At 40.4% G+C, this 14,754-nt stretch overlaps 1 protein-coding gene across 8 annotated transcripts in view; it reads right to left on the bottom strand.

Annotated features, from left to right (window-relative positions):
• LOC126984045 (dystrobrevin beta-like) overlaps positions 1-14,754 on the bottom strand; it is a 116,526-nt gene that overhangs the window by 10,188 nt on the left and 91,584 nt on the right. For 5 of the 8 annotated variants that reach the window (XM_050837413.1, XM_050837412.1, XM_050837408.1 and 2 more), the window contains 14 exons: positions 10,300-10,382; positions 9,624-9,754; positions 8,475-8,560; positions 8,038-8,189; positions 6,320-6,428; positions 5,885-5,932; positions 3,673-3,839; positions 3,297-3,412; positions 2,994-3,086; positions 2,769-2,865; positions 2,409-2,524; positions 1,021-1,204; positions 467-695; positions 173-316 (listed from right to left, as the gene is read on the bottom strand). In XM_050837413.1, coding sequence (XP_050693370.1) covers positions 173-316; positions 467-695; positions 1,021-1,204; positions 2,409-2,524; positions 2,769-2,865; positions 2,994-3,086; positions 3,297-3,412; positions 3,673-3,839; positions 5,885-5,932; positions 6,320-6,428; positions 8,038-8,189; positions 8,475-8,560; positions 9,624-9,754; positions 10,300-10,382 — 1,755 coding nt within the window. The remainder of the gene's footprint in view (positions 1-172; positions 317-466; positions 696-1,020; positions 1,205-2,408; positions 2,525-2,768; positions 2,866-2,993; positions 3,087-3,296; positions 3,413-3,672; positions 3,840-5,884; positions 5,933-6,319; positions 6,429-8,037; positions 8,190-8,474; positions 8,561-9,623; positions 9,755-10,299; positions 10,383-14,754) is intronic. The other 3 variants (XM_050837409.1, XM_050837415.1, XM_050837410.1) reach the window with 3 other exon arrangements.

Below are 14,754 nucleotides of genomic sequence, written 5' to 3'. Positions count from 1 at the left end.
ATGGAAAGTCTATAAAACTATTGTAAGTGAGCTGGAAGTTCCCTTGGATTGGATACTGATAACCTCTATGACAAGGAAGGAGTACAGGTTCAAGTGGCTATAAAATTTCTGGTACACTTTGGCAGCTAAATGGCAAACCCAAAGGAAACACTGAGGTACAAGTTAAACAAACCTGAATTAAGCTCTCGGACCAAACTAGACATTGCATTGGTGACAGAGTCGGCCGCTACAAGCAAGTCATTCCTGAGGCTGTGCGAGGCAATGCTGTCGTCGGGAGAATTGTCCGCTGAACAACTTGAGTCGGCACTTGAGAACACTGAAATAAGAAGTGTGGTCAGAGGCGAGGGAAGCAGAGAACAGCTGGCTGGCTGATACCCTATTAGCCTTTAATACATGTCATTGCCTGTAATACTACTTTTTTGTCCCTATCTAAGCCTCAACCTGTTAGCACAAACAAAACACTTACCAGAAGAAACATTTGACTGCATCCCATCAACATGAAGGGAAGAGAGGGAGTCTAACGTAGACACTTGAGCGGTGTGTGAGGGCGTGGGGGGAGCTGACCGAGAGGAGCCAGTGGAGCCCTGCGTCCCTGAGGCGAGACTGGTGAGCACGCTGCTGCTGATGGACCCACTGTTGGAGAATGGTGGGGACTTGGGGGAGCCAGCAGGAGTGGTGGGGGAAGTTTGGTGATTCTGTAATAATGGCAGCAGTTAGTTCTATTACATGGTCATGGCTAACATTTCAAAAAAGTTGCAATGATTCAATAACATGTTTTCACACTTTACTGCCGTGCTTCTATTCTTGGCTTATCTGGACTTTCAAAACACTGTATATGAGCAGGAGAAAGTTCTCTGTGGTGGCAAGCCTTAACACTAAATGTAACTGATGTAATATCAATTATGAGATACAACTGAATGATGATATTATGCAGTAATATTGGTGATATGCCCATTACTTTCAGGCAAAATGTAACTCACTGAGTAGTATATATATATCTAATTTAAATGGAATACACACTTTGAGCATTTTCATTAAACTCTCTAGTTGTTGCATGAGCTGCTTGCGTGAGTCTTGGAGGTAGGAGAGGTTGGACTCCAGTTCGTGCCGGTGGGAGCGGAGGGCGCGCAGCTCGGCCACCAGCGTGGGGTTGGTGCTGCCCTCCACCCGCTCCTGCTGCTGCCTGCAAACATACACTCTGTTCCTGAAATCCAACTTCGTTTGTAAACACTCACTAATAAGTATTTCCTGGTATTGCTAAAACTCTGGGTGTTTAAGTTCTTTTGGTAAACGACATTACTGAATGCACAAGCGGTCTAATATGTACGATGACTGCCAAGCTCTGACAGAAGCCACAACCCTAGACATGACTGGTGGAACAGTGTTTGAGTTTGTCAGTTGTGGTCAATGTTTCCTGGAAATCCAAAATCAGGAAATCATAACTATGGATAATAATTTGTTAAACTAACTCCTTTTGAATGGCAGAACAAAATTTAACATTCTAGGTCAGCTCTGAACACGGGCCCGGGGCTGGAACTATTATTCAAGAAATGAGTTGAATATGCACATTAAAATATCTATTGTCTCTGTGATATAGTTATGATATATCCATTTATAAAATTAATAATGATTATTACTCTCCAAGTAGTAATCATTTCAAGGATGAAAGATGATCTTAGATTACCTTTCAGGAATTTAATCTTATTTGTGCATTTGTGTGGTCAGTAAATGTAAGACGGAAGGGGAATGAGATTGTAAGGTAAGGTAATGTTGGGAATTTACAGTGTCACGTGATGCCGTGGTGCTTAATTCTGTCATTTTGGTCTCTGAGTCTGTGGTATTTATGAATCCATAACACTGGGATGCCAGACTGATTCTGACGTCTGTTACCACAGTTTACCTTCCCTAGGATTCCTCAGGTACCAATTTACTGACCAGCTTGCAGGGAAGGACGACCAGCTTCAAGGGCTGTGAGCCGGCCCAGACTGACTGAGGAGACAGAGTCATAGCGAGGTGCACCCATCATTAGTTCATGACATGGGTTGGTTGGTACTCTATAAACTTATCAGTCAATTGGCGCATGAGATCCTGTATGCTTGATGACTATATCAGTGAAAGAGCTTTGAGATGGGCTGGGTGAGACTTGAGATTTGATGTATTAGCCTGTGAATAGCTATCTTTGGTTTCAATACTTCTTATACCTGGATCTAAAAGGCTGCATTTTCATCTAAAATTAGAGTTTTAGTTTTACTCTAAAGATCAAAATAGATAAGCATAGCATGCCAATAAGTAACAAACTGTCAGAAGTTTGAAAAAATCAACTGAGTGCACAATGATTAATCTTTATGTTCATTTATCATAAGTGTTAGTTTATAGCCAGTGGCTGAGCCTGTACAAAACAGTTTTACCTTAAAGAGCTGATTTCTCTCATGATTTCCCTGTTCTTGGCCTCCAGTGACTGTATCAGATCTCGCTGGGCAGAGGACGCATCAAAGCCAGGACTGGAGTCAACACTATCACTACCCTGTCAGGATTAAGTATGGTTAATATTAAGAGGCTAAACGTGCTGAGTACGCTGTGAAAAGGTAAAGAAGCATCAAACACTGAAGTGCCATCCAGTAATATCTGGTAGAAGTGAAAATCACTCAAGCTGTGAGGTTATGAAAACAGCATTAGGTGCAAGTTAAAAGACAGACAAGGCCTACATGCAAAAGTGACTAGATTACAAGAAAGGTTGAAGGAATTAAATGGCACAGTATTCCACTTACTGAGTGAGAGGTTTGGCTGGCCAACCGAGCTGCATAGTGAGCAATGAGGCGGTGCTCCTCGTCCAGCTGACCCCAGTCTGGCAGGCTGCTGACACAACTGGAGCAAAAATGAAAGTCAATGGATCTAAATAACTTATAACTGCTGCACAAACGATGTAGCCATAATGTTGAGAATAATGACTTGTTGATAGCAATATAACACTGATGATGATGAATCAAACTAACCTTCTGCTAGATGACCGACTCTCCAGGGAGGTGGACTGAGGAGGCGCTGGTCCACCCTCAAAGCCATTGTGGGAGGGTAGAGGGGAGGGAGGACTGTAAAAACACAATAGTCCTCAACTCTGTGTAAATTGCAACAGGAATATAACTGCATAAAAAATGTTGACTATTGTTGTCACAGAGAAAAATTTCACTTTGGCTGCATTTGATTAACAAGTCATGAAATGGACTACACAAGTTAAGTTAAGACTTCCTTCACCTTGACAAGCAAATGTTCCAACACTGTTCATGGCACATCACACTTACACTATATGAGAGAGATTCAGTGTTTTCTCTGGATGCTCTGGGAAGCGTGGCCTCTCCAGTGTGGCCCGGTCAGGCACGCAGCGCAAGCTTCGACGGAAGGAGTGCCTGGATGGTGTCTGAAGCAGGAGTGGTTCAGAAACGGATGGATATAAACATATACTTCATATTATTAATGTCAGTTAGAAACTTCTCAGACAAACAAGGAACACTGATCTTATAACCTGTTGGTCGAACAGTACAAGTATTTTTTGAAGACAAAGTATTTATAACACCAACAAAACACGTCACATTCATGTTTCCATATAATTTTAAAAATCTACCTAGTTATTATCGTGTTTAACTCTACATACAAGTCTAACACTTGAGGTCAACCTACAAAGGAGGTGTACTCCTTCACTTGGTGGTCTATGGAGTGTGGGGGAGAGAAGCGTCCCAGCCAGAAGCACTCCTGACACATGCTGTAGTTATGGCACTTCTCACACTTGTAGCGCAGCCCAGTGAAGTTCTCCCTGCGGCAACCATCACACATGGTTTGGTGGACAACTAGAAGTGAAATACATCTTCTTACTCAAATGTAGGCCAATGGGATTTCAGATGCTGGATGAAGCTATATTCTAATATGACATTAGGCATATACTGATTAATAATGCTAATGATAGTAATTATATAAAGTTATACTTACATAAAAACAAATATTAGGAAAGATTCATTAATTCCATTATTTATAAATTCTTGCAGAGATGAAGTCAGGTCTCTTAATACATATATATATTAAATCTTGAAATCACAAACCTTGAATCAAAAAAATTCAAAACACCAAAAGTTATTATTTAACTCTGTAAAGCAAGAGGGACACCTTAAACATACTGCCCTGCGGAAGGGAGGTGAAATGTGTCCCCGTGCAGCAGGCACGCTGTCAGTGCAGGTGACAGCATGACACACAGTTATCATATTCTCTAGTCAGAATAAGTTGATGGTTGAGCTGAGGGCTTAGTGCAGCTACATAAAAAAAATATTAGATTAACTGAACTAGACTAGGATTGTGGGCTTTGTGCTTAGTACAGCAAACAAGGTACTTTAAAAATGCATAGTTAAATAATTTCAAAGATCATAAGTATCATGTACTCACATGCTAAATAGGCCATAATATGGGAAATTTAGAAAGACCGAAGTGTTAAGGCAAAAATGCATAAATTGTGATCCGAGTGTAATTATTGCCAGACAAGATGGAGACAAGTGTGATCCTGCACATTTTTTGTACAGGTATTAAATAAAAGCTTATATTGCATAACATTGCCTGAATCTACACACAGATTTGAATTCAAGCTCTAAAAATTTATAGAGAATAAGTGTGGGTAAGCACCAGGAAAAAGTAGAATGTTTTTCTACTTTGAATATTTTTTAGTCCTACTGAATGAAGTAGAACTCATGATGCTACAAGAGCAAGAGGTTATAAAACTGCTAAAAATGTCTTGAAAAACTCTCTTGATGAGCGAGGCCTCCTATGCATGACTGAGACATCTCTCAAAGCATCTGTGTTTCCTTTGATGCTGTCGACACAATTTTTGTTCCACACCTGACAGGAAGGAGGAGCTAAGAGACTGCTTGTAAGTAATGCTCTTCAGTGATGGAGGTCTAGAGGATGTTTCTTTCAAGAGTAACTGAACAGTACTTACAATGTGACTAAGAAATATCCTATAGGTAGTGTTAAATATATAAATTGTATTTCATGCAGCCAACATCTTAATGAAGAGCAGAAAAAGTAGTCAGTAAGTGACAGGAGCTCAGTACTAAAGAAGCATAGCATCTACAAAAATCAATGCAATCAACATAAAATAAGATAATGGTATGATTTTCTTATATATATATATATATATATATATATATATATATATATATATATATATATATATATATATATATATATATATATATATATATATATATATATATATATATATATTATACATCAATTGATAACTTTATAATTACAGTCACTATTAACATGATTTGGATGCCTTAAGGAAATCCATAAGGGTTAATATGCTGTCTCTATGGGATTATGTTACATGGTTGAGCTACTTGGGTTTCTGTGTTTAGAGGTGGGAGCAATCCAAGCTCTGTACTCCGTAAATATGCCACAAAGGGTTTTGTGTGAGAGCACTGCAGTCACAGTGAAAGTGTAACTGTTTTTATAGATGCTGTATTATTTTTCTGATTTAGAGTAAAATAGGAGTAAATGTATTTGTAGGAGTTGAGGATATCTCCATTTTGATATAATTTCAATAAACTTAAAAAGAGCAAACTGAACTTAATATAAGTTGATTTAATCAAATCAAACAAATTAATACGGCCTATGTTGAAAAAATGATCTCATATATTTTGTCGATTTGAGACTCTGTTAACACAAACATTTTCTTACATGGTATGTCTAAATATTAAAAAAAACTTGGAATTCCCTGAAGTGCCCTTTTAATTCTTTCTGGTGGTCTGAATTTTGTGGGTAATACAATAATGTTGACTGATCAGGTTCCCAGTACAGCAACTACAGCACTCTCAGTTAACAGTGAAACTTGTATGACACTTACATTCATCAATAAAGTCATCATCAATGAGATCAACGGCCCACAGTGCATCTATAATTCAAAATATGCTGTAATAAGCCACCTACACTTATCCATAATATAAAAATTCATACCTAAAGTGACCCTGCCCGGGGATAAACTCAGCCACTGTTTATCTGGCATCTAGTTGTGATTTTAAAAAGTTGATCTTTTCCATCTTCTCTAACCTGTCATATGGCCATGACAACTATCCAATATCATTAACTAATGAATGAAAGACAATCAAAAGCCAATCTGAAATCAAAGAAGCATATAAGCATAGAACAAAGATCATCTAAAAAAGCACACAAAAGAAAAAAATAAACATGAGGATCATTATACAAGTTTGTGCTTCAACTTGAAACTCTAGAATCAGTGCAAACACCGAGTTACACACAAGAGGCTGCAGCGACGCCTTACCCGACTCTGAGGCAGCAAGGCGGTGAAGCAGCGGCAGCCACGCCAGGCACTCCGGCCCCGGGTCCTCCAGCGTGGTCTCCAGGAAGTCATTGACGTTGATCTGTTTGATCTGGAGGGACAGAAAAAGGGTTAAAATTGTGTTGCAGTCAACTTGGGTGTGTTTCAGCATATTTATGCTTTTGAGTGTATTCCAGAATTTTGAGTTTCATAAGCTGCAAACTTGGCAGGCATGGCAATATGGCAATGAACATAATATTGTGAACATGAAAGATGGACCAGTAATGGCAAAATGGTTATCCTTCAGTACCTACTGTGTTGCTGTAAAGCTGTTATCATTAAACCACTGGGTAGTCCAGCCATCTACAATCTACTATGATGTAACCAGAAATTTAAACAAAATATATGTTGCATAATTCCTTCTAGCACGGGAATCTATATTTACTTAACTAGTCTTGATGAAAACTCATCTTGAGGGTCCTGTCCTGGTGGAGTGTCTACAGTTGTTTATTTACTTTATCACCTATATTAGCACTCCTCTGTGTCCTCTCCTTCCTATGTCTCTCTCATGTATTTCTGAATCTTATCAGTGATCTTCCCACAGCTGAAAACGTCCTTTTTTTAATTTACTCGTCCACCCTTCACAGAAACTGACGCCCATTTGTTTGGCATAATCATGATATATTAAGGGTGAAAGCAATACAAGTGTAAGTATTAAAAGACATGCAGAGTGCAAAGGAACAACAGGGTAAGAAATGAACGGCAGGTGAGGTGTGGAAATTAAATGAAATAAAAGTCATGTGAAGAGTGAAAAGGGATGAACATCCTGAGGTGGTGCAGTCATATTGAAGTGACGGTGACTAACAGGTGAAAATAGTCTTTGGAAATAGAAATGAAAATGGTAGGCAGAGCCAACCAAGAGGGTGGCTGACTGGATGACAGCGTGCTTGGATGAATGAGGGAAGAGTCCTATGTCCTTCCTGGCTCCAGAACCACAGTTTGCTTCACACCTTGACTGACTGTAAGACCACTCAGAGTAATCAGCAATTTTGTACTTACAGTCATTTGTAGAGGTCAGTGATCCCCTTTATATATTGACACTGAACACTAGCTGGGTCGGCAAAAGAAACACACCATGACTAGCAGCAAAACATTCTCCTTGATGCTTTTTCTACATTCATGCAGCATAACATTTTCCTATTGGGAGCAGCCTTTTTACATACATAAATTTGCAAGTTTATGCACAATAATTATTAGCTATACAACAAGCAGAAGCATAAGATATTGCTATACACATATCTCACAACAAGTCCCTAAAGCAGTTCACTAAAAAGCATCAATTCAGACTTACCTTCAAAACTAAAGTACAGTTGCATGCATTTATTATTAGAATTTATAAACAGACCAAAACATGTATTACCCTAAACTAAGCCAATCTTTAAGCTAGGAGCCCTCAAGCAGAATGGCCGTATATTCAACTGCTCCTATTTGAAAGCTTTTAAAGTAGTAGTGAAGAATGTGCAGGGCGGAAGCAGTGTAGGAATCATAATATATAACTGGCTTATCTCAAGACAGGTAATCTTGCTTCCACACACATAAATTTCAAACAAATTAATATTCTGCTAAATAAAAAGGTGCTTTAGTTTTCTGCAGTCCTGGGTGCAACTAAGCCTGGAAATAGTTCTACTCTACAAGGCAAATCGTTCCATTAAATGCCTTACCCCGTCAAAAATATGGGTAACTAGGTTTTCTGAGTATGAGAAACTTGGAGACTCAAAAACAGCAGCTGGTAGTGAGAGGACTTCCTTCAGGTACTCAGAGAAGCGGTTCAGAGAGAGATGCCCATTACCATCAGATATTTGAGAGAATATATCTGAAGAAAACTGAGGGTTAGTGAAGCACACTCTTATTCACTCTACTATGTTAGTTGGGGAGGGCCAGTAGACAGATAACAAGCAAGATGGCAATGACAGGTTAAGTTACTTGAATCTACATGGAGGGTCACTAATTCAGAGAAAATCTGGATCCAAAGTATGTGTATATATGTTTATATGAATACAAAGCTGTTATGACTACTCCCTAACATATACACAGTACACAGTTACACATCATCATCCACCATCAATATTTCATCTGCTAAACTGTGCTGCCTACTTACACCTGAGCTTGTCGAGTGGCTTGCTGCTGCACAGGGTTGCCAACGCCACCTTGACGCTGAACACACGCAGCTTTCCCTCGTCGTCACTGAAGCACGGACAGGTATGCATTAAGTCATCATCATCATCATCATCGTTTAACGTCCATTTATTCCCTTTGGTGGGGTTGGACGGGATATAAGCCTCCTCCACTGTTGTCGGTCCATAGCCATTTCTTCCATGATGTTCAGTCTCCTCATCATTGTATGCATTAAGTGTTTTTCTATTTCTAGTTACTTATTAATTAGTATCACCTGCAAGGCATCACCTGCAATTAACAGTCACTGGCAAACTTTACCTGCTGACTAACTCTCTCTCACAGGTCTTCCAGGTACACCTGCTAATCAATTTACTTCCACTTCTGTTATTTAAGGAAGTGGTAAACGACAAACATTATCATCTGTTTTGTGATCTTATTGCCCACAAGGTCAAAGAAAACCCTGTGTGTTTAGTAAGTAATATTTGACCCCATCTTGCGACTAGCTACTTCCCAGAGGTGAGATAAATCATAAATAAGCTTGTGATTTGTTCAAGTGTTCTGGGATAATATGTTCATTGTCTCTGCAGCAAAAACAGATGTGCATGCAATAAGCAATCACTAACATCATGCGGGCCTATTTTTGGGAGATGCAGGTTGGGGAACCAAAAAAGACAATGTGTTCTGAGCTAAAATGATGGTGTTAATAATCTTGGAAAGGTTTAAGTTCTTGACATGGTAAATCTTAAGAATAGCGGCTTAGCGGGTGCACATTTAGGGCACAGTGTGGTGGTAATTACAACATTTCTAGCACGTACGACGGGGTTTTGACAAGTGTTCAGGCGTGTTTATGTCACAAGGGATGTATTTTTCCACGCTGGCCTCACGATTTCTTCCAAGTCAATGGGCGATGAGACTGCGAGCTCCGGGGTGAAGAAAGGTAATAGCCCACGTGGAAAAATACACCCCTTGTGGCATAAACACGCTTGTCCGCTTGTTAAAACCCCGTCGTACATGCTAGAGCTATTCTTAAGATTTACCGGAGAACCAAAAAGATAATGTGATCTGAGCTAAAATGATGGTGTTAATAATCTTGGAAAGGTTTAAGTTCTTGACATATATATACTGTACTTACTGGTCATAAGCCGAAAGCAGCCAGTTGAGGAGCACTGACGTGGAGGACTCAATCACCACGTGCTGGCCCACCGGGAGCCTCTTGTTCAGGCTGTGGTACAAGGTGGAGATCAAGGTCTCCAGCCGCGACACCTGAGGGAGGAGTTGTGGATGGGAATCATTTGAATGCCCAATACCCCTACCTGCTATGGGCAAGGGTTGGTATTGTCAGATGCTCCCGCCCCTCACACCAACTATTTTCAAAGGTCAAAAAGGAGGTTAATCGAGTTCTAATGAGTGTTATTTTAGGTTCACGGTACAGAAGAAGGCTCAGACTACCACCAGGGTCATAAAAGTACCCCTGGAAATGCCCTAAACTCCCATGAAAGACTAGTAAATTACGTGTTCTTGGGCACAGAAATGTTTAAAAATATGGCCCAAGAACCCTGGACCCCCTTTGACACTCCTGACAGTAACTTTTCCGGTAAAGATTCGTTTTAGTATCGTGCCAGTATTTCATTACCTACCTTATGAAACATCACTAGCTCTTCATATATCTTTTCTACAAACGTTCAACAATCATGGAAAAAACGACACAATCATATTAAAACCTAGAATAACTATAAACTGCTCGTAACTGATAATGGAGACAGGTTTTTTTTTCTTTGTTCTATTTTAAGGGGTTTAGAGTGACCTACCTTGACCTCAGTGTGCGGCTCCAAGGTGTTGAGTCCATTCTCCCGGAACGCTTCGATGATGTTCCAGATGTCCACTCGATGCACTGTTGGTGGAGGCGAGTCAGGGTAATGAAACCTTATTTAAATCAGTGTGTGTGTGTGTGTGTGTGTGTGTGTGTGTGTGTGTGTGTGTGTTATTTTCTTCAGAGCAGATAATGTTGTATGTAAACTAAGGTGTGTGTGAGTGACAAGTGTGAAAGAAAAGTAACATTCGGATTTATTCTAGTAAAGAGCTAACTAATTCACTTCTTCTTCTTCTTCTTTTTCTTCTTTTGACCTGTGACGTTTTGTATCGCTTCTTAGGTCCTCCTCCTTTCATTCCTCTTTTCTTCTTTTTCACTTATACTATACTATGCTATACAGTCCTCCCATTTCTGCTGCAACGCCACCCCATCTGTGCTTGTCCCAGTGCTCAACATTACCACAAACCTCTCAACAAGGCAGCATATACGGCCCTCGAGAGCTTAAGTCAACAGCCCACTCATGTTATTCCAAGAGCTAACTAATTCACTATAATATACAGTCCCCCATTTCTGCTTATACCAGTGCTCAACCTAACCACAAGCCACTCAACAAGGCAGCGTATACGGCCCTCGTGAGCTTAAGTTAACAACCCAATCATGTTTTTCCAAGAAGTAACTAATTCACAAAGTTATACTCAGTCCTCACATTCCAGCTGCACTGCCTCGTATCTGCTTGTGTCAATGCTTAACATTACCACAAACCACTCAACAAGGCAGAATATACGGCCCTCGAGAGCTTAAGTTAACAGCCCACTCGTTATTCCAAGAGCTAACTAATTCACTAAGATATACCGTCTATTCATTCCTGATGCAACGCCCGTCTCTCCTTATACCGGAGCACAACATAAGAGGACAAGTAATATAGGTGTATCACCTCTTTAACAAATTCACCAGGAAATCAGGAATGACACTCAAGGGCTAACTAATTCACGAAGCTATACAGTCTGTCCATTCCAGCTGCAACGCCTCGTATCTGCAGTGCTTAACCTAACCCCAAACCACTTAACAAGGCAGCATATACGGCCCTCGAGAGCTTAAGTTAACAGCCCACTCATGTTATTCCAAGAAGTAACTAATTCGCAAAGGTATACTCAGTCCTCCTATTCCAGCTGCAACGCCTCGTATCTGCAGTGCTTAACCTAACCCCAAACCACTCAACAAGGCAGCAGATGTGGCCCTCGAGAGCTTAAGTTAACAGTCCACTCATGTTATTCCAAGAGCTAACTAATTACTCTACTATACAGTCCACCCATTCCTGCTGCAACGCCCGTCTCTGCTTATACCTGTGCTCAACCTAACCCCAAACCACTCAACAAGGCAGCAGATGTGGCCCTCGAGAGCGTGATGTTATTCCAAGAGCTTCCGTATTGCACTCTTTCCTGCGTTATCTGAGCAAGTATTGACAGCAAGGGAGGCGGCTCAATGGCAAAAAACAAAAACAATAGCAAAAAAGCCCACCAGACGATGCTTCGACAAAAGATAAAAAGAACGAGGTCAAAAGAGCGGTCAAGTTCGGGCGGAAGGAGACTAAAAACCTTTCCTTTGAGCGTTGTATCTTGCGACCTTGAAATGCGACAAGTTGGGTCAGGTTAGGTCAGCTATTGGGTCACTATATTTAGCTTTACGATCTAACTGATGTCCACCAACGTGCACTCTCTCTCCTTACGAAATTGACCTCCCTTTTTGGCCACTCCTTTTTGCATGCCCTTAAGCTGCATCCTTTACCGCAAAAAAAAGATCTTGAGTTTAAAAGAGAGAAGTGTAGATAGTGTAGTGGGAAGTGTTGTAGTGAAGAAGAGGGGAAGAAGGGAAGGCTCGTATATTGGTGGTAATGGAGAGAGCGAGAGAGAGCTACTTCCTTTACGGTAAAAAAGAGGTCTTAAGTTTGAATGAGAAAAGTGTAAATAGTGCAGTGTGACTTGTGGTAGTGAGGAAGGGAAGACTCGTAAAGGTGATAATGGAGGAAGCAAGAGAGAGAGAGAGAGAGAGAGAGAGAGAGAGAGAGAGACCTTCGCACACTCCCATTCCCTCGGTCTCTCTTCTTCAAGGCGTGAGATGAGCCAATAATCAATGCATGGTTGTAAGAAACTATTTGCTATTGAGTTTCCAGTCATTAGCCTGCCATTACCGTCTTCGTGAGATATTAAAACACACACACACACACACACACACGTACAGTGGCGTACCGAGGGGGGGGGGGCCATGGGGCCATGGCCCCCTCCTTTTGCAAAGAAAAAAATAATAATGAATAAATAAATATTACAGGAAAATAATAGGAATATGTATATTAATATTACGATTACGAATGTGTGTGTGTGTGTGTGTGTGTGTGTGTGTGTGTGGAGTTGAGAGCTCAGTGGCACCGAGTGACCGAGTTATTTCCCCTTTGGTTTTGTTTTGAGTTAATGGTAGGCTATAAGGTGTGCTCTGAGTGAAAAAAAAAAAAGTAAGGTGTTGTATGATGGGTTCATAAAATTGTGTGAAGAGTGCGATGTCAAGCTGTCAACTGGAAGCGGCGGTGGGGTGTTTGTAGCGGGAGCGGGAGACAGGAAGATAATTACGAGATTGGGATGGCTCTGGCAGAGAGAGAGAGCACGAAAGTCGTAAGTGTGCCTTCTCTCCTTCTTGCCTCTCAGATTTACTTGATTTTAGGTGTAAGGTGCAGTCAAAGTGATTGGAGGACTATATAATTATACTGTAGAGGCACCAAGTGAATTTGTCTGGTGACAGTGGTGAGTATGTAATATGATTCTGTATTATGACGGGGAGGGTGGCAGGCGACGCAACACGCGTATGGGACCTGTAAGGTCGACCTTTGCCGCTATATTACCACCTTTAATGACCGCTTTGTGCTTGACAGTGGACAGTGTAGAGTGGCTGAGTAACTATTGTATATTCAGCACTTGAACAATGGAGCTGCTGAGTTGAATAAGAGCAGGTGATCTATTTTGAGAAACATTCATTGACGACGTAGGCTCACGTGGTCGTAGCCTATTCATGTTATCCGTATTATATTAAATTTTTCTGACCACAAATTCCAAATTTCTGAAAATTATGATTGATAGACTTCATTTTCTGTTTATGTAGTACTTTTTCTATAGCGTGTGTCATTTCTAAAATTCCCGCAGGCTTGGGATTTGTGCCTTTCCATTCTTTACATATTTCCTCCTTGGTTACAAAACGCCAGAAAACGCTTCACGTACGTACTCTGTCTGGTGTAAGAAAGTCACCACTGACTCGGCTGATGCCCCGGATAATCCAGTTAATCAGGTAGGTAAATAATGAAATAATTATTAAGAATAATTACTGCAAAACACGTTAGGTCAAGAATCAGCAGCCAAGCCTAATCTAAAGCAATAAGTGACCCAGGTTTTCTCATGAGTTTGGAAGTGCTCACCTCAGTTCTAAGTGTCACTAAACCCTTGCCAGAAAAGCTGCGGGGGTTACAACAAGAACTGATGGGTGCTCTTGGAAGTGTAGCTACACAGAGCTGCATAGATGCATTTCAGTCCTATCGTGATGGAAATAAGTTCAACCAACTTTTTGCCCAAGCTGAGGAAAGGTACGGAGATATCATCCAGAAGCCTTGAACAATCAGTGGTCATCAGAAACATAATTAAGGCTAACCCTCCAACAGCAACTCCATAAGAGTACTATCGAAGAACTATTTTTTCTCCCATTTTCGGACACTGCTATAGCACAACTCAGGGAAAAGTTTGCATCTAAACACATTAGGAGTTTTTTGTTGAGAAATCTTGTTCCCTCTCTTTCAGTTGATACTGATTTTAGTGAACTGAAGGAGACAGTTGAATTTTATGGAAAATTTCTTGATGGAGATGCAGATCTCGTTGAAGATGAATGTTTACGGGGGCAGAGTTATAGGAAGCATCGTGAATCTCATGAGAGGTCAAAGCAAGTTGTTGAGACATTGGCATGTGCCAAAAAATTGGGCACATATTCAAAATTTTCCACCTTATTGCAATTTATTCAACCCTACCTGTTAGCACTTCCACCAACGAGCGATCCTTTACTGCCCTTAAATTGCTAAAAACATACTTTAATTAGGAACACAATGAGTGAAAGTCGTTTAAATGGACTGGCCTTACTTTGTCTATTGTGACACAAATCTTGATCATGATGAAGTCCTTGATGAATTTGCACATAAGAACAGACGCCTAAATTTGAGGTAAACCAGTTTCAATGTACTGTTGTTAACAGAAACTTATCTAATTCATCTAGTTAATTTTTATTTTATATTCATAAAATACCTGATCCAGTTTCCATGTATCTTGTAAAAATATGTATTACAGCACCAGCCTGTATAAACGAAGATTATACATGTTATATGACATTTTTTTCCTTGCCAGTATACTACTTTTTTATCAGAACATGT

This window comes from Eriocheir sinensis, chromosome 55, assembly GCF_024679095.1.
Source record: "Eriocheir sinensis breed Jianghai 21 chromosome 55, ASM2467909v1, whole genome shotgun sequence".
NCBI lineage: Eukaryota > Metazoa > Arthropoda > Malacostraca > Decapoda > Varunidae > Eriocheir > Eriocheir sinensis.
Note: the sequence above shows the minus strand (reverse complement) of the source record. Positions and strands in the feature narration are given on the sequence as shown.